General features: G+C 41.8%; 1 protein-coding gene across 1 annotated transcript in view; it reads left to right on the forward strand.

The window, feature by feature from the left end:
- The window catches only part of LOC115355373 (monocarboxylate transporter 2), a 37,028-nt gene extending 17,862 nt beyond the window's left edge, over positions 1-19,166 (forward strand). Inside the window, exons 2-5 of the mRNA XM_030046146.1 lie at positions 2,833-3,078; positions 9,560-9,703; positions 10,495-11,298; positions 12,503-19,166. Of these exons, the coding sequence (XP_029902006.1) occupies positions 2,862-3,078; positions 9,560-9,703; positions 10,495-11,298; positions 12,503-12,783 (1,446 nt within the window). The 5' untranslated portion in view covers positions 2,833-2,861 and the 3' untranslated portion in view covers positions 12,784-19,166. The remainder of the gene's footprint in view (positions 1-2,832; positions 3,079-9,559; positions 9,704-10,494; positions 11,299-12,502) is intronic.
- The last annotated feature ends 4,642 nt before the right edge of the window (positions 19,167-23,808 follow it).

Raw genomic sequence — 23,808 nt, forward strand, 5'->3', positions numbered from 1 at the left:
GGCTCCACAGTCTGTCATTGATCATCTGTTCTCTGTAATGGATCTGAGTTAAAATGTAGTGAAGGTAGATAGATAGATAGATAGATAGATAGATAGGTGTACTTTATTGATCTTTATTGATCCCAGACTGGGAAATTCACAAAGTAGTACTCAACTCAAGCAAAAAATGGACTGAATGATCCAATGAGATGGACTCTTACTTTCTTCTTTCAAATGTTGAAACAGGAAGTTTGTTTGATTACTGACTTTACTTTTCTCTGACCGAAGTTTTAATTTACGCCGACTAGTGCACGATGAGGGATGACGTCGCTGTTAAAGACCCTCTGTGTTACAGGTGGTAGAGGTCACGTGAGGTCATTTCATGGGAACAGAGTAAGACCTCATGAAAAGGACTCTTACTTTGGAGATTTGATGAGTGCAAACCAACAGGATCTCAGCTTGGGAGGGGAAGCACACTCTTATTTTGAAGGGATGAGGCGGTTGAGAGGGTGTTGTACAGATGTGTGAAGGTCTGATGGGTTGAAATTTGAATTTCACGGCCGCTGGTGCAGGATGATGTCGCCGTTCAAGACGCTCGGTTTGACAGGAAGTCGAGGTCATGCGAGGTCACTTCATGGAGACTTTAAAAAAAAAGAAAAAAAAAAACACCCTGAAAAGCCACTCACAGCAGCAGCAGCACTGATCGCTGCACCGATGTGATGCTGATCCTGTTTTCCTCTCGCTGTTAAGCTGGAAAACTGCTGGCGGTCGGACTTCATAACAAATTATTTCGCTCTCGTCGTAATAATCCGCAGACGGGCTTTGCTGCGTGGAGCTCGGCCGGGCTAATCGCTCACTTGTGACGCCGCGACGCCGTGGATTCGGTTCCTCCGCGAGGTTGTTTGTTTATGCCCCCGAGATGCCGCCTGAGCCCCTCGGTGTTGTTCTGGCATCAGGCGCCAGGATATGAACCGAACCCTAAGCTCATTAAAGGGCTGATTTAGGATTTTGGGGATTTTGGAAAAGGTGAAAATAATGAGATTAGGCCCGGCTGGAATACAGCGACCGCCCTTTGGCTCTCGCACCTGTGTTTGCCTGCGCGTGTGTGTGTTTGCGTGTGCGTGTGTAAGCCCGTCAAGAGGCAATAGAGCAAAGTGTGTCCGCCAAAAAATTGCCGCTCTCACTTTTCACACACAGTCAGGGTGTGTTTGCTTTGTCAACAGCAACGCCTGATTTAAACTGCCACTATGAGTCCGCTCCACCCAGTTTCCATTACTTTACTGCCTGAGGGGAAGTGTGTGTGTGTGTGTGTGTGTGTGTGTGTGTGTGTGTGAAGGTGAAAGATGGGCGGGGCCTCTCAGGTGAGTGTGTGTCCTCTAACAGGGATAATTAACTCTGGGGGTGTGTGTGTGTATGCTCTGCTGGTTTGTCCTATATTTCCTCTGCTGTCACCTGACTGTCACAGTGTGTGTGTGTGTGTGTGTGTTTGAATGTAAATGACGGTCAGGTGTTGTAGTGTCCACACAGTCGACTGTATACTGTCAATATGAGTCACAGCTGATGATTTTGTGTTTTTTTTTTCCCTCTCCTCAGTCTCCTCATGACAGATTATAGCTTTAATTTACAGATAATCCACTATTTTCCTATAAATATGTCGATATGGACTAATTCCATTCGCTGTTTTAATCACTCGGCATCTGGCAGGAAGTGATGTAAGCTTTGTCTTTCTGGTTTGTTAGAAGAGCCTAATACACTTGATTTTTTTTTTTCAAAGACATGGGAAAACATGTGATGAGTATATTAGCATGAGAGGACCTGAAAATGAGCAAGAATTGAGTAAAAAAAAAAAAAAAAAAAAGTTGCAAAAATATCTGGAAATTTGCAAAAAAAAAAAAAAAACTTATCAGAAAAAAATTATCAGAAATAAATTTTAAAACCAGGAAAATTACCTAAAAATTAGATTAAATCAGTTTAAAATCCTAGTGCAAACAACACCAGAAAACCATTAATCTATCAATTAGCCACAATGTAAAAAAAAAAAAAAAAAAAAAAAAAAAAAAAAAAGATACATATAATGCCATAATTTTCACTTAAGTCAAATATAAGAGCATGAGAAAACCACGGGGCAAACAGATCCTTCAAACTCCGGAGTGTCAGTAAATGTCTCGTTACATCAATGAATGAATAAAATAATAAGAAATAAACTGGAAAAAATCTGGAAACTGGAAAAAAGCAAGAAAAATCTAAATACTGTCAAATGGTTTGTGGAGCGCTTTAGGTGAAATGATATGTCCTATTTGTTGGATTTTTTTCTCCATATTGTGTATTTTCCTGTTTATTTACTTGTTTATTTTTATTTGTTATGTTTATTCATTATCTAAATAAGTTGTGTTATTTTTCTAAAATTAAACATTTATTGAGGTCGGGGTTGGAAATTAAAAGCGACAAAACGCCCCAGTAGAGCTCGGACCGTCACCAAGGTTACACCTGGAGGTTATGATCCTGTTTGTGTGAAGCCACGCCCCTTTTTGGCACTGCTGTTGTCACAGGCCACGCCCCCCTCACAGCCAATCAGGGTTGACAGTCGGTCACGGACGCCTTGGCTCATGACTGAGCTTCCCGCCAGGCTTCACAATGTTACCTGGATTTGCTTGCAAAAAAAAAAAGGCTTGTTTGTGCTAAGCCCCGCCCACTGCCACACCTCCAAGCCCCGCCCACATGGTTTGATTGACAATTGATCTCGCAGATTACCACTTTAACTTGTGTACTCCCTCATTATATGTTTCCATTCATACTAACGTCTTCTCCTCTTCCTTGTTTGTTTGTTTGTTTGCTTGTTTTTGGTTGTCATAGTGACCAGTGAGCGTTGAACCCGGCCCGTGATGCCGCCGCCAGCCGCAGGTCCGCCCGCCGTGCCGCCCCCAGATGGCGGCTGGGGCTGGGCCGTGGTGTTTGGGTCCTTCATCTCCATCGGCTTCTCGTACGCGTTCCCCAAGGCCATCACCGTCTTCTTCAAGGACATCCAGAAGATCTTCGGCGCCTCCTACAGCCAGATCGCCTGGATCTCCTCCATCATGCTCGCCGTCATGTACGCCGGCGGTGAGCCACCTTTCCGTTTCTAACTCCTAACTCTGTGTCTGCTAAATCCACAGCTGCACTGTAGGACTTTAATTATATTATTATATTACTTTATATTATATTTAATTATATTATAAGAGTCGTTAATTTTAGCTTTTAATTTAAGTATTTTTTTATTTAAGTTTTATTTTTAATTTAATTCATTTTAAAATTTAATTTAATTTTTAATTTAATTTATTTTTAAATGTAATTTAATTTAATGTTATTTTATTTTGAATTTCCTGGCAGTTTGACCTCCCTGAGACAAAAATACAAACTTTTTAGCCCATTATTGTTGACCAGCAGCCAAAATAAATAAATGAATAAATAAATATATATGTATGTATATATATATACACACACACACACACACACACACATATATATATATATATATATGTATATATATATATATATATAAAGTATTAATTTTAAGAAGTCATGAAAGGTGAAAAGGAAGACAGTGGGATCGTCTTGGTGAAGCTGGAATCAGAAAATGTCTGGTGTTTCATTTCTGGATAAATGACTAAAACAGAGGAGGAAAGTAAGAGAGTAGAAATACTTTGTTTCTGCCCCTCAGTGGAGTTTTTTTTCTCACAGATCGCTTTACTGACATCAGCACACAGGAATTCTGGGTAATGAAGTCCAAATGGTAGCATGTCACTGCTCCTCAGAGCTGCTGGCTTCAACAACAACAACAACAATAATAATAATAATAATAACGATAACTGGTTTTAGTTTGTGGCCGTTCAGACGGCCTCCTCAGGGTTTGGGGTGTTGAAGGAGCTCCTCAGGTTGTGTGTCGTGTCTTTAAAACACACACAGTCAGATAGGAAACAGTGAGCGGCGGAGGTTTATTTTGAAAGAGCTGGTGTTAGTGAGTCAGCCTCTTTGCAGAAGTTGCTGAGTCAGCGTCAGCTCGCTCCTCTTCCTCCTGTTTGGGGTTTCTGCGGCGCTGGAGAGGAAGCAGGAAGTAGAGGGGACGGGGTCACGTGACGCAGGTCATGACCCGGGTTTGAAACCCCGATCACAGCTCAAACTGCTGAGCCTCCAGGAAGCCAGCAGGAGCCCTCAAATAACCCCTCAAACTCTGACTTCCCCTCAAATCTCCCCTTAAGCAGCTACAGATGAAGTTTTTAACCATTTTATGTCACATCCCGGGTCATATTGTACAGCCACTCCTCATCAGATGCTACTTTGCTGTGGGATTTTGCAACATCTGGATGTTAACAGGCCTCATGTCAGCTGAAAGGGTTTTTTTTTTTGTTTTTTTTTTGTTGGCTCATTTTAACTTTTTCAACAATAAAAATATACATATTACATGAGGCACAGGCCAGTCACAAAGCTTTTTGCTCACAAAAAAGAAAAAAGAAAAAACATAAAAACATAAGCAGAAAATAAGACTGGCCAGCAAAATTGACTCATGTTATTTTATTTTTAATTTGATTTAATTTAATTTAATTTTTTGTTTTAATTTTATTTTAAATTCAATTTTTAAATTTTTTAAAAATTTATTTTATTTTATTTTGTAATTTATGTTTTATATTCAATTTAATTTAATTAAATGTAATTATTTAATTTAATATATTTTTAAATTCAATTCAATTTACGGCTCTTCTTCCCGTGGGTTTGTTGGTCTCGGTGATGTGTGTGTGTCTGCTGTCATCACAGCCTCTCAGCTCACATTTTGGCATTTTAACAGATCAGTGCCGTGTTACTGATGGGACAGTCCCTCCTCCTCCTCCTCCTCCTCCTCCTCTGATCTGCGCCTCATCAGTGATTCATTAAGCAGCTGCTCTGCCGGCCGGAGTGTGCGTGCGTGTGTGTGTGTGTGTGTGTGTGTGTGTGTGTGTATGTGTGTGTGCAGCTGATGAGGCGATTGCTGTTTGAATGTTTAACTCGTGTCTCGTCCCGCCAGCTGCTGTCACTCGGCGTCACACCGCAACCAGATTCACCCAAATGAGCCGCAGAGAGGCAGCTCCAGCCTGAACACCACAGCACCGAGCACCGCGTGTCTTTAGACTTCACACCGTCACCGCTTCAGCTTTGGTGAAATAACACTAATATTAGTAACAGTGACAACAGAAATAGCAGCTCTAGGTTTAGTTTATTTGCATTAATAACCACCAGTGCTTCGTATTTATTCATCCCTGCAGCCCAGAGGTGGAACTGAGCCAAATCTTTACCTCAGTCTCAGTTTTAAATGTGAATTTTGGCTGGAAAATGTCCATCATGCACCAGTAGAGTCTTAATTCCGTTATATCTGTGTTTATATAACTTTTGATGAAAACATTGCGCCTCAAATTGTCAGTTGAAAACCAGCTTCCTGTTCATCTCGACCATTTTGACCAAAAAAAAAAAAAAAAAAAATTGGATGTACAAGGTTTTCATGTGACATCAGTTGATGTTGTGTGTGTGAAGGTTTTGATCCCTCTGCTGGCGGCTCAGAAACATAGCACACACACACACACACACACACACACACACACACACACACACACGCTTGATACACATTTACACTCTTGATTCAAGTTCTGTTGAATCAGAACAACATTAATCAGCCTTTGTGTGTGTGTTGAAGCCTCTGCTGCAGAAATATAGTTATATCATGCAATATAAATCATGACAGAAGCCTGGAAAGCCTTTAGAGGGGGGCTGCTCCTGATCAGTGCACTTAATAAGACAATTAAAGACATACAAATAACCAAATGAATATGAAACTAAAAAAGAATGATAAAAATGTTGTATAATGCATTTTTTATACATTATTTGGCGCTGTTAAATGAAGGAAAGGCCATTCTCACTTCATTTTCTCTTTAAAAAATAACTTGCACACAGGGTCTTTTCTTATTTTTCATCATTTTTCATCGTTTTTCATCTTTTTCTTATTTTTGAAAGCCTCAAACGGTGATCAGGATTCTCTGAAATGTCCATGAAGCGGATGAATGGTGTGTGTGTGTGTGTGTGTGTGTGTGTGTGTGTGTGTGTGTGTGTGTGTGTGTGTGGGTGGGTGTGGGTGGGTGTGTGGGTGTGTGGGTGTGTGTGTGGGGGGTTTACTTCAGCTGATGAAAAAGCGTCCGGGTGGGTTTCAGCCGCCGTGTCGTGACATCAGCCGGCGTCGCTCTGCAGTGACGTGTTGAGCTGCAGGCTGTGTGTCAGAGGCGGATCAATGACGCTAATCCAGTGAGTGGTGGTGTGTGTGTGTGTGTGTGTGTGTGTGTGTGTGTGCGTGCGTGCGCGGTGGCGGCGGGGGGTCGCGTGTGACCTTGAGCGAGGAGGGAATGGAGACCCTGCAGATGCACACGGCCGTGGTGCGTTCACTGCCGGTCCGTCCAGAGCAGAGGACTGATGTGCTGGGGGATTTAAAAAAAACGGAGCCAGCGGAACCAAATTAACAGAAATTGACAGACAAATTAAATTAACAGAAAATTAAAATTATCAGAAGAAGAAGAACTGGGTGGTTAACAGCTGAGATGCACCTGAACCCAAATATTCAGCAAGTAACGAATCAGAGCGTTCTGATTAATAAATTACCCTTCTGAACGTTCGACTTTATGTAATATTAATATTACATATATATATATTTTTTTTAACCCGACTAAAAGGGAAACAGCTCCTGCAGGTGATTGGCTCTGAGGTTCTCTAACTCGCACTACATTGGCTGCCAGAGCTGTCAGTCATCCTCTACTGGGAGTCGAACTGATGATGACTACGGCTACTGTACGATTTTCAGGACTTTAAGTCATTTCATTTTTCTTTGAAGTTAAAATCCAACCATTTGTCCTGAATCCAAATCCTAATTTTTGCCCCAGAATAAATACAAATACATGAAAACCAGTTTTTTAATATATAACCAAAAACATGACAAAACATGTTCTAACGTTTCTTCTGTCAAGCTACAAAATGCACAAGAGTCCAATCAAACTTGACCTTTTTTTTTTGTTTTGTTTTTTTAAGGAATTCTGCGCCCAGGTAAATCTTATGTATTATTTTGAAATGAGTTTCTTTAACCTTTTTGAGATAATAGGCCATTTTATAAATTTAGAATGTGCTTTATCTATAACTGAAGTTTGACAGTTTGAGCTGTCAGCGCCCTCTAGTGGTCAGAAATCACTTACTGCAGCTTTGTCGAATCTGACATAGTGCACCAGTAAAGAACTATCTTCATTTTTTTTCCTCTTAAAAGACGCTTAACTGACCAGACTTTGATACCACTGACATTTACATGAACTGTGAATTTACCTCAGAGATTCACGTTAAACTAAAAAAAAAATAAATAAAGTGGATAAACTGTAAAAAGTAAAGCGGGTTCAGGTGGGGTCCGGCCTCCCTGCATAAACTGTATCCTCATGTAACCCGACAGCCTTTAAAAAGTTGTGCGCCTCCATTTCCATCAGCCTTATCCTGTTTGCAGTGTGATGGCTCGCCGGCACGCCACATAATCGGCAGCGGTTTTACCAAACCCCCTCACAGCAGCACACCACCCAAAAAAAAAAAAAAAAAAAAAAAAAAAAAAGCATTAGGCATATTTCTATACGTGTCGCTCCCTTTTGGAATCTAGGTGGTTATATTTAGTTTGGGGTTTTGTCCACTGGGTAATGAAGTCCGCGCTGCGTCTGGCCGGCAGATGATAAGCCCTTTTCCAGGCGCGGGCTTCCTCATCTCGGGCCGATCCGGGCGCCGCCGAGCCCCGGAGAATACTGATCACTGCTGCGGATGCAAATGAGGGGGGGAACTTTTCCTCAAGGTCGAAAAAAGATTCATGCAGAGCAAATTAAGTCGGACGACTCCTCGCCCGTTGTGCCTTTTAAATTGCACTGGGGCCGGCAGAAATATGATACATCTTCTGCTTGGTAATGAGAGCATTATTTCAAAAAAAGTACATCTTTCATTACTCCTCTTTCTCTTTTTCAATTTGCACCTCCTATAGTTAAAATTCAGCGAAAGGAAAGGAGACGGTGTCACTTGTGAGATACTGAGATGGTTTCCCAGCGAGTGATTTAAGCGCTGCATTAATCACAGGGGCCTTTTTTTCCCCTTTGCTAAGATTTTTTTTTCCACCTAAAATGCTGTATATACATTTTGCAAGAGTTTTGCCTCGTGAATTTACCTTTCTGCATTTCAAAATAAGAGTCTAAACCGTAAGTAAAAGTCTTGAGATCACTGCCAACTTAATATAATCTGTACAGTCCAACACTTCAGTTCATCACATAAGGCAGCGAGCCAAGCCTGGTTCAAAATATTACACTTATACACACTCATTGTCCACTTTATCAACTCCACCTGCACAATCTAATCTAATCCAATCCAGCTGTTGTGCCATAAAGTTTCCTCTCCTGCTGCCTATAATGCTCAGGTTTTCTTGTTGTCACAGTAACAGAGGTGTTCATTCACTTCTATGTTTGGCATTGAGCTCATAGTTAGTGCTGCTGTTGGACTGGACTGCATTTCACTGGGAGGTGTTTCCACTATTCTGTCCCGCCTCATTGTATATAAATAGGGAGGTCAAAAAATCGGAAACACCTCTCAGTATAATGTAATCCAGTACAAGACCTCTGCAAACTACAACCTCAGTAATAAACACAGAATAAAATCTATTAAACTCTACATGTGGTTTCATCACTGCAGCCCATTTATATTGACAGAGGATGTGATTTTTGAGATCCAATCATAAAGATCTGGACCAGAACATGTCCACCATACGTCACCGGTGGCTGCATGCACTCCACTGTGGCTGAGACAGAAAGGAAATTTACTGCCACTGAGCCCAAAATTGTGCAAGACTAATGCGTCTTCACTCGCTATAACTGATTAATACTTCACTGTCTGCTCTAAAAATAGGCTGTTCAAGGGGCTCTTGATGATTTGTGATTTTTATCGCCTTCCATCTTTAACAGAAGAGGAATCGCGACATCATCATCATCGGGTGTCTCACGCAGCTTACCTGGACAGTTTTAAATGTCAGTTTTAAGTGTGAAAGTGGCTCGTGGAAGGAGTGAAGTTTGGAGTTTTTGCTTCACACCAGATCCCAGGCTGGAGAGTGGAAAGTTTTGAGCGATTGCTTGGTCTCTGGTGTTCATCGAAAACCATACCAACCTCTTTCTCTTGATATATGACGGTCATTTTATCTTTATGGGGCCAGTAAAACTGTGACTTGCACCTTTAAGGAGCTGACATGCAGGCACATGCTGGTTGTTTGCCGTTCCTTTTCCAATTTGCACGTAGAATTCCTGCATTTTTAATGTGTTCTCGTCTCTGTGGACGGCAGCATCAGATCACCTCCTGAAACAGTTTGACACAAACAACAAGATGGAGGTGTCGTGCTTCAAACAGGGTATTATTAGAGGCTTTTGTGCAGCGCTAACCAGATTAAATCATTAAGTCGCCCGTGGTGCTGCTGACCACCGTAAAGATGCCGCACGCTTGCTCTGACTGTCTGTGGCTGTGTTTTGTTGGTGTCCAGGTCCCATCAGCAGCATCCTGGTCAACACGTACGGCTGCAGGCCCATCATGATGATGGGCGGCATCTTGTGCTGCATCGGCATGGTCTCAGCCTCCTTCTGCAACGACGTGCTGCAGCTCTACATCTGCATCGGAGTTGTCGGCGGTAAGTGGATCCACTTAAGCCCATTTAGAGTTAATTTGATTAGCTTCCACCTCCATGTAACAGGTTAAAAATAAAACTGTTTCAGAATGGAGAGTGTAAACCTTTCCTGTTTTGCTCAAGTGTATTTTTGGCCTTGAATTTAGCTTTAGCCTTGACTTCATCACGTTATTAATCAAATATTTATTTTGCATGCTGCAGTTATAAAAGTAATGAGTTCTCATTAATGTAGTGAATCAACACACAAATAATTTGCAAGTCATTATGTAACAATCCTGTTAATCAATTTCCCATTAACGTAATAAGTTACTGATATAACATTTTCTCTGATTACATAATTCTGATTTAATCAGAATTATTATTACACTACAACACAGACATTTGTTCAGATATATTCTGTTTAATACAAACAACAATAACAAACATTTGAAACAGGAAGTTTGGGCAGGACACGGTGCAGGGAAGGATCATTCACAAGTGCAAACCAACAGGATCTCAGCTTGGGAGAGAAACATAATTTTATTTTGAAGGGATGAGGTGGATGAGAGAGGATTTTTAAAGACTGTGAACGTTTCACTGGTTGAAATTTAGATTTTCAGCCACTAGTGCAGGATGATGTCACTGTTTAAGCTGCTCTGTTTGACAGGAAGTGGAGGTCACGTAAGGTCATTTCATGGGGACTTTAAAACACTGTTGATAACACACATGGTAACTAATTACTTTCTGTTGCTTCCCTGGCGAATGTATTATATTAACTGTTGTAACATGCACATGTCGAACTGTCCTCTTCACAGGACTGGGTTTAGCCTTCAACCTCCAGCCGGCGCTCACAATGATTGGCAAATATTTCTACAAGAAACGTCCCATCGCTAACGGTCTGGCGATGGCGGGCAGCCCGGTCTTCCTCAGCACACTGGCTCCTCTCAACCAGTATCTCTTCAATACCTTCGGCTGGAGAGGCAGCTTCCTCATCCTGGGCGGCCTGCTGCTGAACTGCTGCGTGGCCGGATCCCTCATGAGGCCTCTGGGGCCGCCGCCCGGCAAGGTCAAGAAGGACGAAGAGTTATCCGCCGTCAGTACCACGAAGAAGGAGAAGGCCACTGCCTGGGAAACGATCAACAAGTACCTGGACCTGTCGCTCTTCAAGCACCGCGGCTTCCTCATCTACCTGTCAGGCAACGTCATCATGTTCCTGGGCTTCTTCGCTCCCATCGTCTTCCTGGCAGCCTACGCCAAGGACATGGGCGTGGACGAGTACTCGGCCGCCTTCCTGCTCTCCATCCTGGCTTTCATCGACATGTTCGCCCGGCCCTCCATGGGGCTGCTGGCTAACTCGCGCTGGGTCCGGCCCAGGATCCAGTACTTCTTCAGCTTCGCGGTGCTCTACAACGGCGTGTGCCACATCCTCTGCCCGCTGGTGGAGAGCTACAGCGGCCTGGTGGTGTACGCCGTCTTCTTCGGCTTCGCCTTCGGCATGGTCAGCTCGGTGCTGTTCGAGACGCTGATGGATCTGGTCGGGGCGCAGAGGTTCTCCAGCGCTGTGGGACTCACCACCATCGTGGAGTGCTGCCCAGTGCTCTTCGGTCCACCACTAGCAGGTACTGTCCACCACAAAGGACATGTTCGTCACTCGTTCTCTCAATCCATTTCTATTTTTATGATGTGATTCTGGGCATTAGGAGGGAAACCCAGGTCTGTCTGTTCTTTACTCTCAGTGGTGGCAGTTGCACTGTCAAACTTCAGTGCAGTTTACAGTACTTTAGAAATCAACTTCTATTTTTCACTGAGCAGCATTCTCAGAATAAAGGAAGTTCAAATTTTACAGGGGCAATAAGCGTCTATGACCTTTATTGACTTCTGTTGGAGGCTATCATTTAGTATCAAAACCAGAAAGAATCAAACAAACAAAGTCACATCTTCCCAATTTGGAAATATGCTGGCTAATTAGAGCAGGGATTGAGAGAGTCTTGAAACTCAAGTGGATGGAGAGTTTTTGAATGAAAACAACGAGTTGATAGTGTTGTTGGTGATGCTGAGATAAATACTAAATCACACGTGGGAACAGAAAAAAAAGAGATAACAGACAACATAAAGCAATGCATAGAATTCAACAGTCCATCATATTAAAGGTACCCAATGTAGTTTGTTACGACTAGTGGCGCAGTAGCTTGGGATTTTCACAAATATCCCATATCCTCTGTGTGTTATGAAAGTGAGCTATCGCCACAAATCCACCCTGAAACTGTACCGAGTCTCTACTTGTTTACTGCCTCCGCTTAAAATTCAATTCAAGCACCTTCGGCGCTGCTGCCAATTGGATCAAGTGAATGAAATTCACGCATTATTAAACAAGTGGAATTAAAACTTGGCCGGCCTTAGCTAATTATTGTTGACAGATGATGCACAGAGTAATAAGCAATTTGATTCTGGCCTTGTGACGGTTTTGCATTATATAATAACAGGATGATTTACTCTGTAATCATTAATTTATGATGAAGAGCTTGTTTGCTCAGTAAATGTCATTAAAAGTAGACAGTGGACACTAAGACTTGCTTTCTCGAGCGTCCCTGTAGCTCACTTGGTGAAGTGTGCACCACATATCAGAGATGTCTCCTAACTGGGTTCAGATCTGGCCTGGGCCCATCGCTGCATGTCATCCCCTACTGTCACTACTGTCAAAAAGCAGAAATACCCAGAAAAAAATGTTTTAAAAAAGACATGCTTCCTCCAAAAATCCATTCTGCTGAGCAAGAATTTAACCATACAATGAAGTTAACATTTGAACCTTTTCTTCTTTTGCAGGGAAACTAGTTGATGTCACTAAAAGCTACAAAAGCATGTATTTTTGCTGTGGAGCCGTAGTGATATTTGCCAGTATTTGGCTCTTCATTGGAAACTTCATCAACTACAGACTCTTGGACCGTGAGCGTAAGCGCGCAGAGCTGTACAAGCGGACTGAGACAGAAGATCCTGACCATGTGCAGGACCAGAAGGAGGCTGGCGGGGACGCCCAGGCCCCGGTGGAGCTTGTCGACAAAAGTCCGAAAAGCGAGGAGCCCATGCAGCGGGAGACAAACATCTAGAGCCTTCCGTCCTGCCAACAGCCCACCGTCACAGCACCACAACCCCCAACGCCCTCGTCTATGATCAAACTGAGCTCCAAGCCAAGAGGTGCCTCTCGGTGTGCCACCAGGCTCTATCTGGGGTCCTCTGCACTTCTCTAACACTAACTGCCAAAGTAAAAACTGTGTTGTAGGATGCTGTGTGGCGCATCTGTCTTTGAAGTAGCAACAACTATGACTGACACGGAAATATCAGCCAGGGAGAGAAATGTGTAAGATATGCATGTTTGGAGGACAAAGGAATGAGTAAACGTCTTTGGAGAAAGAGTAGTACTACCTGTATTTTCTCTCACATTCATGCCACGTTCACGTCATATCGTATTTACTGCAAATACCCGCTGGCAACTAGGGAAAGAACATTGAAATCCTCATGGTAATTACATGTAGGACAAGAGCGGGACAAATTCCAAAGTAACTTGTTAAAAAGACGACTGACCTTGCAGTTGCCATCTCAGATATGGGCGTTCAAGTGTTAAACATGTCAGCGCTTCCCAGTCGTAGCAACATGACGAACGCCCAATCCTCGTGTCCGCCTTTTCCGACATGACGTGAACGCAGCATCGGCTTGTGCCACTTTTCCTACCGCACCAGCAGCCTGAACTCACCTGTTCTCAACGAGGCCTGTGCATCCACAGATCTTGAACTCGCTGAGACACACTCAAGTCTGAATGCAGTAGCTGCGTTCACCAGCAGGACGGCCTGGTGGTTAGAGATCACTCTGGAACTTGGAGGCCACGGGTTTGATGGTCACAGCAGCCGGAGTTTGAGGTGTTGTGTGACACGCTCTACCCTAACAACACGTTCACACTGCAAACAACTCGGTCCATGTGTCATAATATTCTGCCCAATTAAGGCCTGAGGCTCTTTTTGGCACCTGTATATTGATCTGCAGCTACAAAGCCACAAACAGGCAAATTATGTGATTTTTGCTGCTTTGGGATTAACATTTTGATGAGTTAACTTAACAAACAAATGGTAATCAGTTAGCATGAATCAAAAAATAAAGAGGGAAAAGCTGAATAAAATGAGCTAACCATTGATCCCAGCAATGGATACCAACTGCTCACGAGATGCTTTGCTTTTGAGACAATCTTTACCGTCAGAAATTGTAGAGAGCTGGGAAGCTTTAAAAGGCTGGAATCTACTTCTCATTTATTTTGATTCTTCTCATGAGACTAAATGGGTAAGAAGCACTGAAATCTGACAGCCGGTGACCATGCAGATAGTATCTCGGCCTCCAGGCTTGATTAAGGTGCACACATCGGCCAGATTTCCGCGCTCGATCAGCTTTGTGACAAACGAATAGATTTCCTGCGACTTGATCGTGTTGTTTGCAGTGTGAACGTAGCGCTGGCTCTCTCAGTGGGTCGTGAGTGCCGGATCCATCTGGTGATATGCATACGTACGCACGTGTGTCTCAAGGTGATGTATGAAGAGAAGCAAATTTGTAATTGTGTTGTGTTTAATGTGGCGATTGGGCACCCTAAAATTCCAACTTCCATAAAACAAAAAGAAAGAACAGATGTGTTCACAGCTGGTGGCTTTGGTGCTCGTGTTTCATGCTGCCCGTCTGAGCACTGTAAATGTTGTGTGGTAAAACCTGCACAAATGTCCCACTTTAGTACTTTAGATCAAGTTATAAAATACTTCCTGTAGTTTATCTACATGCATATGCATATTGCACATGGAATTCATGTATGCTGCACTTGAAAAGAAAAGGCCATACTTCACCCCGAACATCTTTATAAAACCGATGCAATTCAATGAATTTAATTATGGTTGAATGTAAATTTTTTTTCTTCTGTGGGCCTTAATAAGGTATTAATGACCAAAAACCATCTGCAAACGTGCATAATAGTGGTTTTTACTAAACATAGAGCCCATGAGCAATATATTCTATCTCTCATTTTAATGCAAGTATACAGGGAATATATTTCTAAGAAAAGCTGTGTGATGCATTGCCTTAAATGTAATGAATGCAGGGGAGTTGTGCAGGTGAATACTTGTTAGTATTACATGAAGCTGATGAGCCTTTGTGTAAAAGGTGACCTGCTTTCCACGTGATGTTTCTTTCATTTTCACCACAGTATTTACCTTTTAAAACCCAAACTCACAAGACGTCTTTGTAAACTGCATTTTGTGCTGCCGTCTGTTTATATAGAAATGTTAATCGTACTAATAATAAGTCATCTGTGTTCTGTACGGTGTCTCCACCAACTAATTCATTAACACACAACTTCCATGTCAGTGCATTTAACCATTTAGAAGAATACTACTGCATATTGAAGCTACTAACTAAGCAATGTTGAGTAATACTATTTTCAACCATATTTTGTACACTCAAGTAGCACTTAACATTTTTTAACAATTTAACAAATTTCAATTTGATTTTGTCATGCACTAACCTATCCATTCCACGTGTTCATTTTTCAAAAGTGATCTTCTGTGTTGTAGATCTCAAAAACAGACTGACAAACACCCCGACCCATCCTGCGTTAGTTTCAGACCAAACGGGATCGGATGTTGGACTCAAACCTCCACCCAGATCCCAAGTTAAATTTAGCTGTTCAAAGCAATCGCGAACAAGAAGCAATATTATTGTATCACTGCTGCTTAGGGCAAACACAGACTCTGACTGCACTCAGAACCGGGAAACAAACGGACGTGCGCCGCCGGGGCCGCAGGTCTCGACCATCGTGACTGAACGTCTCTGCTCAGCGTGAGGAACCAGCTGCTGGACCACAGCCTGCAGACTCTTGGCTGAGCATCGCTGCTGTTTACTGTGTTTCTGCTAAATAAGGATCTTCTGAAGTATTTGTGACACGGTTATTTTCCTAGCGTGTGAACGCACTTGCTCTGATCTTGAATTTGGACCGGGACTCGATGTGAGTTCGGACTCAAACTGGACTCATTGTTCAGTGTTCGCGACGAGCCTGCGATGTGTGAATAACCAGAATTTGTCGTTTAAATCCCCTCGTGTGTCGAGGTTAACGCTCTAAAAGCACTTAGTTCACTTGTTAGATACTTTCCTATCCAATACTTTGTTGCCATAAAAAAATATATAAATTAAATAAATGCATGGAGTGTGCTGCTCAAGCTCAGACTCCCACGATGCACTCAGCCCACCAGCATTTCATGCAGATAGTAGATAGTATTTTTATAGTTTGGAGCTCCTTGTAGTTTGGGTTTAATTCTCTGAGGCTTTGACTGGCGACTTGTTAATTTGTGGAAACAGGGACCACTTCCAGTCACCGAGGCCACGGCTCGACGTGCTCGCCGACTGTACGTGGTGATTCTCCAAGAGGGAACGCAGCAGTCTGTACAATCACCTCCTACCAAATGACACTGCCCCCTGCTGGTTTCCAAACACCCAGACCAAAATGTAAAAGCCAAGCCCCACCACCCCCACACACACACACTTTCACAGGGAGCGGACACCGATCCTCTTTTGTAAAATCTAATGTTTCTCTCCATCAATCGGAGGAAATTTAGTTTCTTTGCTGTTTTGTATGAAGGTCGTCAAAGTCTGTAAATGTGACTGAAGTGACTTGATGCTGCTTGGATGGAAAATGAATTCATGCTTTTTTGGGGGGGTTTTATCATTTCACTTTAGTTCCTCTATATTCTGTTTGAGTATATAAATATATGATGATTTCCACAACACTGTAATGCTGTGATGCTGAAGGGAATACCATTGAATTTCAGTGTTCAGATGTGGGTTTTTTTTGTTGTTTTTTTTGTACAATCCCACTTTAATATGAATCTATGAGCGCTATTTTCCCCTACAGCCGCAAACTATAGATGAGTTTCTGGCTTTTATTCCTTGAAACTTTTTTTTCCCCAGGAATGCAAATACCTGAAATTGAGCAGAGAGAGAGAGGAATAATTCCTCTTGAGGACGGAGCAGAAGCGCAGCAGCGGTTCAAATTAAATTTTTGAAATCAAGACGTAATCCCTTTTGAATGTCCTGTGTTGAAAATTTACTAAAACATCTTTTCTTTGTTTTTTTCTTCTCAATGTGTTTCAAATCACCTGTATCACTTGTTGAAACTGTACTGCACATGCGTTGTATTGTAACACCAACTTTGAGATGACATTTCAGTTTATCTTGGCTCAAAAATCAGCCGTGTTTTATCTAACGACCAAAAAAAGAAATGATTATTGTTTTTCCACGGTGATGATTGTAATTATTATGATAACCGTTTATTTCAAATCCAGATAAATGAGGGTTGATTTGACATGTGTACACCGTTAGCCTTATCAGTTATATTAGCACCTCACTTGTATTTTGTTTCTTTTTCGTTTCTTTCTCTGTGTGTACATGTAGAGACAGTTTATCAGTAGATATTATTTTTTAGTTTGCTTTTATTATTATTATTATTTTTTGACCAAATATACCACAGAGGTCAAATTTCAATGAGGATGAAATGCTGTACTTCTTTTCTCTCGTATTATCTCTGTAAACGCACATCACTTTTGTCGCTCGAAATAAGGAAATATTCAAGTGTTCACTTTGGGGGAAAGATGTGGCTGAAAATTATGTTGTCAATTACTGTATGGCTTGATGATTATTTTTTTTTTTTTTCCAGATGTATTGAACTGATGAACATGAGGGGTTTAAATGTTGTTAAGGGCCCAGCAGAAACCGTAACCGTCGGCTAATTTAATTTTAGATTACACTGTCGAGTAGCTGATTACACGCGGACTTTTAGTACTTGAATTGTCCAGTGAGGAACGTGGGAATCAAGTCGACAATTCTGGGTAGAAACTAGCAGCTGGTTAGCAGAAGTGACAGCAGATCGCACTTTGAGTTGTACGAACTTTTCCCAGAGGCGGAAATAATCTCGTCAGTTGAGTTAAATCTCGGTGCTCGGAGCCGAAGAACCAAAGCATTTCTGGCAAAGTAACATTAGACTGAAAAAGGTCATAAGTAACAGGACAAAGGCAATATTCATATATATCAATACAACTTGAAAATGTTGACTCTAAGTGGAAACTAAAGTAGGCTAACATTGTGTTTCTTCAAGCCTGTATCAAAATGCTAAATTGTTAATTTAGCAAAACAATGTTAGTTAGTTTTTGGTTAAAAGTATCAATCATTCATTTATTTATGTTACAGTCGTCATTTTCCAGTTAGTTCAATGTTTTTTACCTCCTAGTCCAATAATAAATCAGATATTGACGTGAATATTAGCCTACTTGTAGCATTTGACATAAAGGGGCATTTCTTTGTCAAACTAGCCATGATACTAGCCTCTAGCTAGCTAGTCAAACTAGTTAGCAAACCTGCTGATCTTCAGACATCACAAACGAATAACAAATTGCCATTTATTTGTTTTTACTCAAATTTGACTTGAGCTCCTTGCCATTTAAGTTAGCCAAATGCGCCAAAAAAAAAAGCGACTCTTTGGCTCCGCTCACCGACCCTAAACTCAACCGAGGAGATTATTTCCGCTTCCGAGAAACGTCTGTTCACCTAAAATGCGAATCTGTGAAATGTCAGTAGACTCTGTGGCAGAATATTCACCAGATGTCCCCTTTCTGAACGTTGAAAAAGATTAGCGTGGTTTGCTGCTGGGAGGCTAAAGCTAACCTCATCAGATTATTATTATTATCACTTGATGGTCGGTTGTTAAGCTACTGTGCCTTATCGTGCTGTACCGGACATGTAGAGAAGCTTTTGACTGTCGTGTCGATGGCGTCGCGTTTGTTCACAAATCTAAATTTAACAGCAATATTTCAGTGACGTTTCCGTGTCGACTCCTGCCGCCTGTCTGTTTACAAATCTCCTTTTTTCGCCAGTGTTTCGTCTCGTAAAAAATAATCACATAAGGCAAATTAATGTGAAATCCATACCTGTCTGCTGTCGCTAACACATCGAGCTCCCGTGGTCGTGTAAAAAGTAAAGCTAACAGAAACGCGCTCCGACGTATTTTTGTGCTAAATATCTTGTGGTGCAACATTTAGTCAGGGAAGCAAACGTCCCCACTGCGTTTCGGGGACTGTCTCGTCTCGTAATTCGGACCCCGGGGTCCCGTCCCGTCCCATCTCGTTGGCGTCCCGTCTCGTCTCGCTCGTCGTCGTCCCGTTAGCCCTCCCAGTAGCAGCCTCGCCGTAAAAACTCGCTCGCCAGCGGAGCTTAAACGGCGTCAAATCAACTCTTCAGATTGTGTCAGATGTTCCATGCACTACCTCTGCAGCCGTCATGTCAGAGTGAGGAAGCACCACACGGGTATAGAAAACTGATTATTACGTTTTGTTTTGTTTTTGTTTTTTTGTTTTTTTTTTGTAATTCTAATATAAATGATATCACAATAGCTCAATAAAGTATATATCCAAACACAGCCGTGCTGCCCGACTCTGCTGTCCGTTATTAGAGTTGGACCTGTGTGACTTTCTCACGACCAACACGGATCACGTCAGATTAAAGTCCAGGATGTCTGATGTTTCCTGCTGATTAAATATTAAATATCAATAAATGTGACTAAATATTCTTGTCATCCTTTTCAGCCTCTGGCACAAAACTCGCCACTGATTGAATGATAAATTAATAAAACAGAAAAAGACAATAATTAAGCGTATTTTTTTCAGTTTTGATCAGTCAATCAGCAATTCCTAATCAGTATTTTCTGCCATGTTTTCAGTATGTTATGATCTGCACTTTATTTCTTATATCAGCTATTTGACAATTCACCATGAAACAGAAAATCAGTGACCTTGCAGTTCTCAACAGTGTTTTTTTCAAAATAAAAGACACTTGATTCTTGAGTTCAGGACTTCCAGGGGATTTGGAGTCGAGTGTTTGTACGTTTCATATTTATCGTTAAAAAATGATTATCATGCAACGGAGGAGATTCCAGATCCAGATCACCACCAACAACTGACAAACTGGCCACTGACCAAGATTTTGAGGAACTTCATCTGGAATTTTTAGAGGCAGAGGTAAAAATTCACTATGCCGCAAAATAAATACACAAATAAATAGATGTTTAAATTAATCTCTGTTTTAAGAAGCCACTTGGTTTCCTGTAGAGCTAGTTTCTCTTCAAACAAGGTAAAAAATAAAAGTGGGATTTTCAGGAATATTTGTTGAAACAAGGCAAAATAGGGCAGATCAGCTCACTGGAGTGAATAAAAATGACACTTGATTCAAGAAAATTCTGGAAACAAGTGGGATTATCTCATCCCACTGGCAGGGTTTATACCTCATTTGAAGAAAAACAAGATATTAGGATGAGACTTGGTAACATGGAGATATTTTTGCAGTGTCTAGCAGCTCTTAGTAATAATAATAATAATGATAATAATAATAATAATTATAATAATAATGATTATACACAAGATCAGCCTGGAAATTCATACAGAAACAGTAAAGCAGTTTTATTTATTCAACATGAGGTACCTCAGACCTCCAAATTAATCTCAAGCTCGAGCTCACCTTGTTATTATTTTCATTACATCATCACCCTTGGCTCTGCCCTGGCGACCAATCAGCCGCCTCAGCCAGCAGATTTTAGGATGCAAACCGGCACCTCGCACAAAACGCCCGCTGCGCCGCCTCGTTAGTATGCGAGGCTTTGGGGCGAGGCGCGCGTGCCGGCGACGGCTGCAGGCCCTCAGGCAGGGTTCGGGGCGAGATTTTAATGGGGCGTTCAGGGTCAACAGGAGAGCGGAGAACAATAAGCCTCTCTCGTTTCCTGTGATAGGCGGTTTAGCGGCAACCGGCGGCCCCCGGGGGCCCCAGAGGCGACCTGACGGGCCTGAATGCAGAAGGAGTTGACCTTCAAAACAGTGTCAAACTCTGCTCCCTCTGTTCCCCGGCAAGCTGTGGAGTTTGGGCTCGACACGCTTCCCCGCGGCTGCTTTTACTCCTCACGGCTGCCAATTAAGCGTGGCATTGTGCTGCAGCGTGTGGGCCAGCCGCGCCACGCCAACAGCGCCGCGATGATGGCTTAAATACTGCAGGGACGCAGCGGCCCGACGGAGGGGGAACACACTCCTTTGATGTGGCATTGAGCCAGTAATTACATTACATCTCTGTGCCGGCACCGTAAAGGAAAACCCCCTCTAACTCTCTGTTTCTGGTCCCGGCTCGTCGCAGGGCTGCAGAAACACTCGCAGGTCGAGGAGCTTCTCTGTGTTTCTGCTTCAGGTAGACGCTCGTCTGAAATTACAACGTGGCTTTACCCCTCGCCGTGCTCGCCTGTTCTGCGACACAGTTTAGTGAAGGGACACGGGAGCTTCACGGGGAGGTCAAAGGTCAACTGTAGAAGCCAAGTAGAAGTGGTGAGCATCATCTGAACGCTGGGAACCTGAAGATCAATTTGAGATGCAGCTCAGCTCTGTGCGTCAAATTATTCTGGTCATCAATCTGTAATAAACACTGTGCTTTGGTTAGAGGCCTATTTATTTACTTTATTTAGGTTTAGACCAGTATGATGGAAGGATATGTTCAGTTGTGTCTCATGACTTGTTGGAGCAGTTTTTGGCTTGATCCCATTTGTTACACAGATTTGGTGCAAAATTTAACCACTTTGACCACTGGAACATTAATAAAAATGGTTGAAAATCCCCCCCAAAATACCACATTAGGACACCAAGACCTTTAGGAACGCCATCGAAAAATCCATGCTTTGATTTGGCGTCAAAAACTGCAATTGCAATTTTCACCGTATGAATGGTGAGGCTTCAGTTCTGGACACAAAGACACACAGAGAAACACAAAGAAACAGCCTGGAATCGTCCAGGGGTTGTGACGGTGTTGGATTTGAGGATGTGTTGGTGATAATTTCATGTGTTTGGTGATAAAAAAAAAATAATAAAAAAAATAAAAACTACAGTCAGATTTTCCAAGTTCTGCACTATAAGAACTACAAGTCCAGCACTGATGTGATGTCAGCTGCTGAATGTCCAATAAGGGATTTATGGATGAAAACATCCCAGTGATGATCAGGCCAACAGGAAATATCACAGCATTACAGTTAATGCATTTGTTTTTTGTGTGTTTCAGTGTTGTTTGCTCCCTATTCTGAGCATAAACAGGTGGTACAGAGTTTACAGATTGCAGATTAGAAATAATCAATGTTATGAAACTGCTATTTTTTATATGCTACTAAAAAATAACAATATAAATATTAATTAATCTATTTTCACCTTTAAATGCCATCCAAGACATGTGGCCTTTAAGTACAGCACCCATCACACCATCTGATGTGTCATACTTAAATTATTTATTCATTTATTGTTTGTTTGTTTGTTTGTTTGTTTAGCTCAGACAGTGTCAGTGCCATCATAAGCAGAGGTTAGATTTGCAAAAAAAAAAAAAAAAAAAAAAAAAGGGCAATAATTGTATTGTACAGACATGCTCCCTAACTTCTACTTTTTAAATACTATATAATAATACAAAATAAGGAAAAATAAAACATAATACAAAATAACAAATATTTTAAATACTCACTCAATACATGAATATAAAAAAGTATAATTTTGAGGTGTTTTTATGGTTGATGTGACCAACGACCAAAGTGATTCACCTTTTGTTTCTCAGGTTTGACCGATGGGAGTTTTTGAGGCCACACAGTCGTATCGATGCTTTAAAGGTGCAGTCAGCAATTCTGATATTGTTTGCTGATATTCAGAATTTTTGAAAATTTGTCCAAAAACAATGCATGTTCAGTGTTTGCACCAGATTTTTCCTCTCATCAGGCTGGAAACTCCTCTGAAGCAGTGAATTAGGTGATTACAGGACACTGTTAGCAGAGCTTTAAGTCCAAAAAGTCAAAATATCGGCCCCATATATCTGTTTAACCCGAGCTCCGTGTGTATCTATGTATATACAGAGGAAAGTCTGACCTGGATTTCTAAGAGAAACGCTCTCCGAGCTTCTCTTCAGACCCTTTTAGTGGACCTGACATCGTTACCGTGCGAACAAAACCAATAAGCGCCAGAGCCCGAGGCGTCCTGACCCGAGCCGGACCTCGAACGCGTCATGCCCAAAAGCTACAAGCTGCTCGGCTGTCTCAACAAGACACGCATTAACCTTTTCTCCCGTTATTTTTCTGCAGAGATCTCCCACTTTGAAGCGCTTCCATTTAACCTTCATTTAACTTTTGTGTGGTGCGCTCCCAGGCGCCCCGCTTTGACAGCGCGAGCCTTTAGAAGTCAGAGAAAGGCCCGCGGCGATGGATGGCACATCAGCACATCCGGCTGCTCCGTCGCCAGGTTTGCCGCTCGCTGCTCTGACTGGATCCACTGCAGCTCAGAGGCAGGAGGCCGGCTCAAACACACACACACACACACACACACACACACACACACACACACACCGAAACCACAATCCACCTGCTGAGGGGCCACCGAGCCAGGATCTAACCTGGGCAGGGTTCACACCGCTGCTCATCGACCCCAAAAACTCCTGGATTTCTGAATTTCAAAACTCATTTTCAGAGGTGAAATCTTTTTTTGTTTGTTTTGTTTTGTACTGAAGAACCACAGAACCACACAGTTCCACATCTTATTTACTCAGTTTTCCCATCAAAGCAGGATCATTTTATTTGTCTTTCCAAGATCTTGAGCTATTCGACCTTGATTGACCTTGAGGATCTCTACAAAATGACAGTTTATGTGAGATAACGACAATAAAGATAGATAGATAGATAGATAGATAGATAGATGGATAGAGTTACTTTATTGATCACAAACTGGGAAATTCTTATGTTACAGCAGCATCAATAGAAACATAAAATAAAATTAAATAGAATAAAATATTGCAGAAATAAAATAAATAAACATAAAATTAAATTAAATAGAATCAAATATTGCAGAAATATATACAATAAAGACTATATACAGTAAGAAAATATAAACATCTAACAATATGAGATATGAAATATACAGATGGTATTTGAGATATCGCAAAATCCAATTCTTTTTTTGAAGTGATAAAATGTGTAGGATAAATAAACCGTTTATACATGAATCACAAAT

The sequence above is a fragment of the Myripristis murdjan genome, chromosome 23 (assembly GCF_902150065.1).
Source record: "Myripristis murdjan chromosome 23, fMyrMur1.1, whole genome shotgun sequence".
Classification (NCBI taxonomy): Eukaryota; Metazoa; Chordata; class Actinopteri; order Holocentriformes; family Holocentridae; genus Myripristis; species Myripristis murdjan.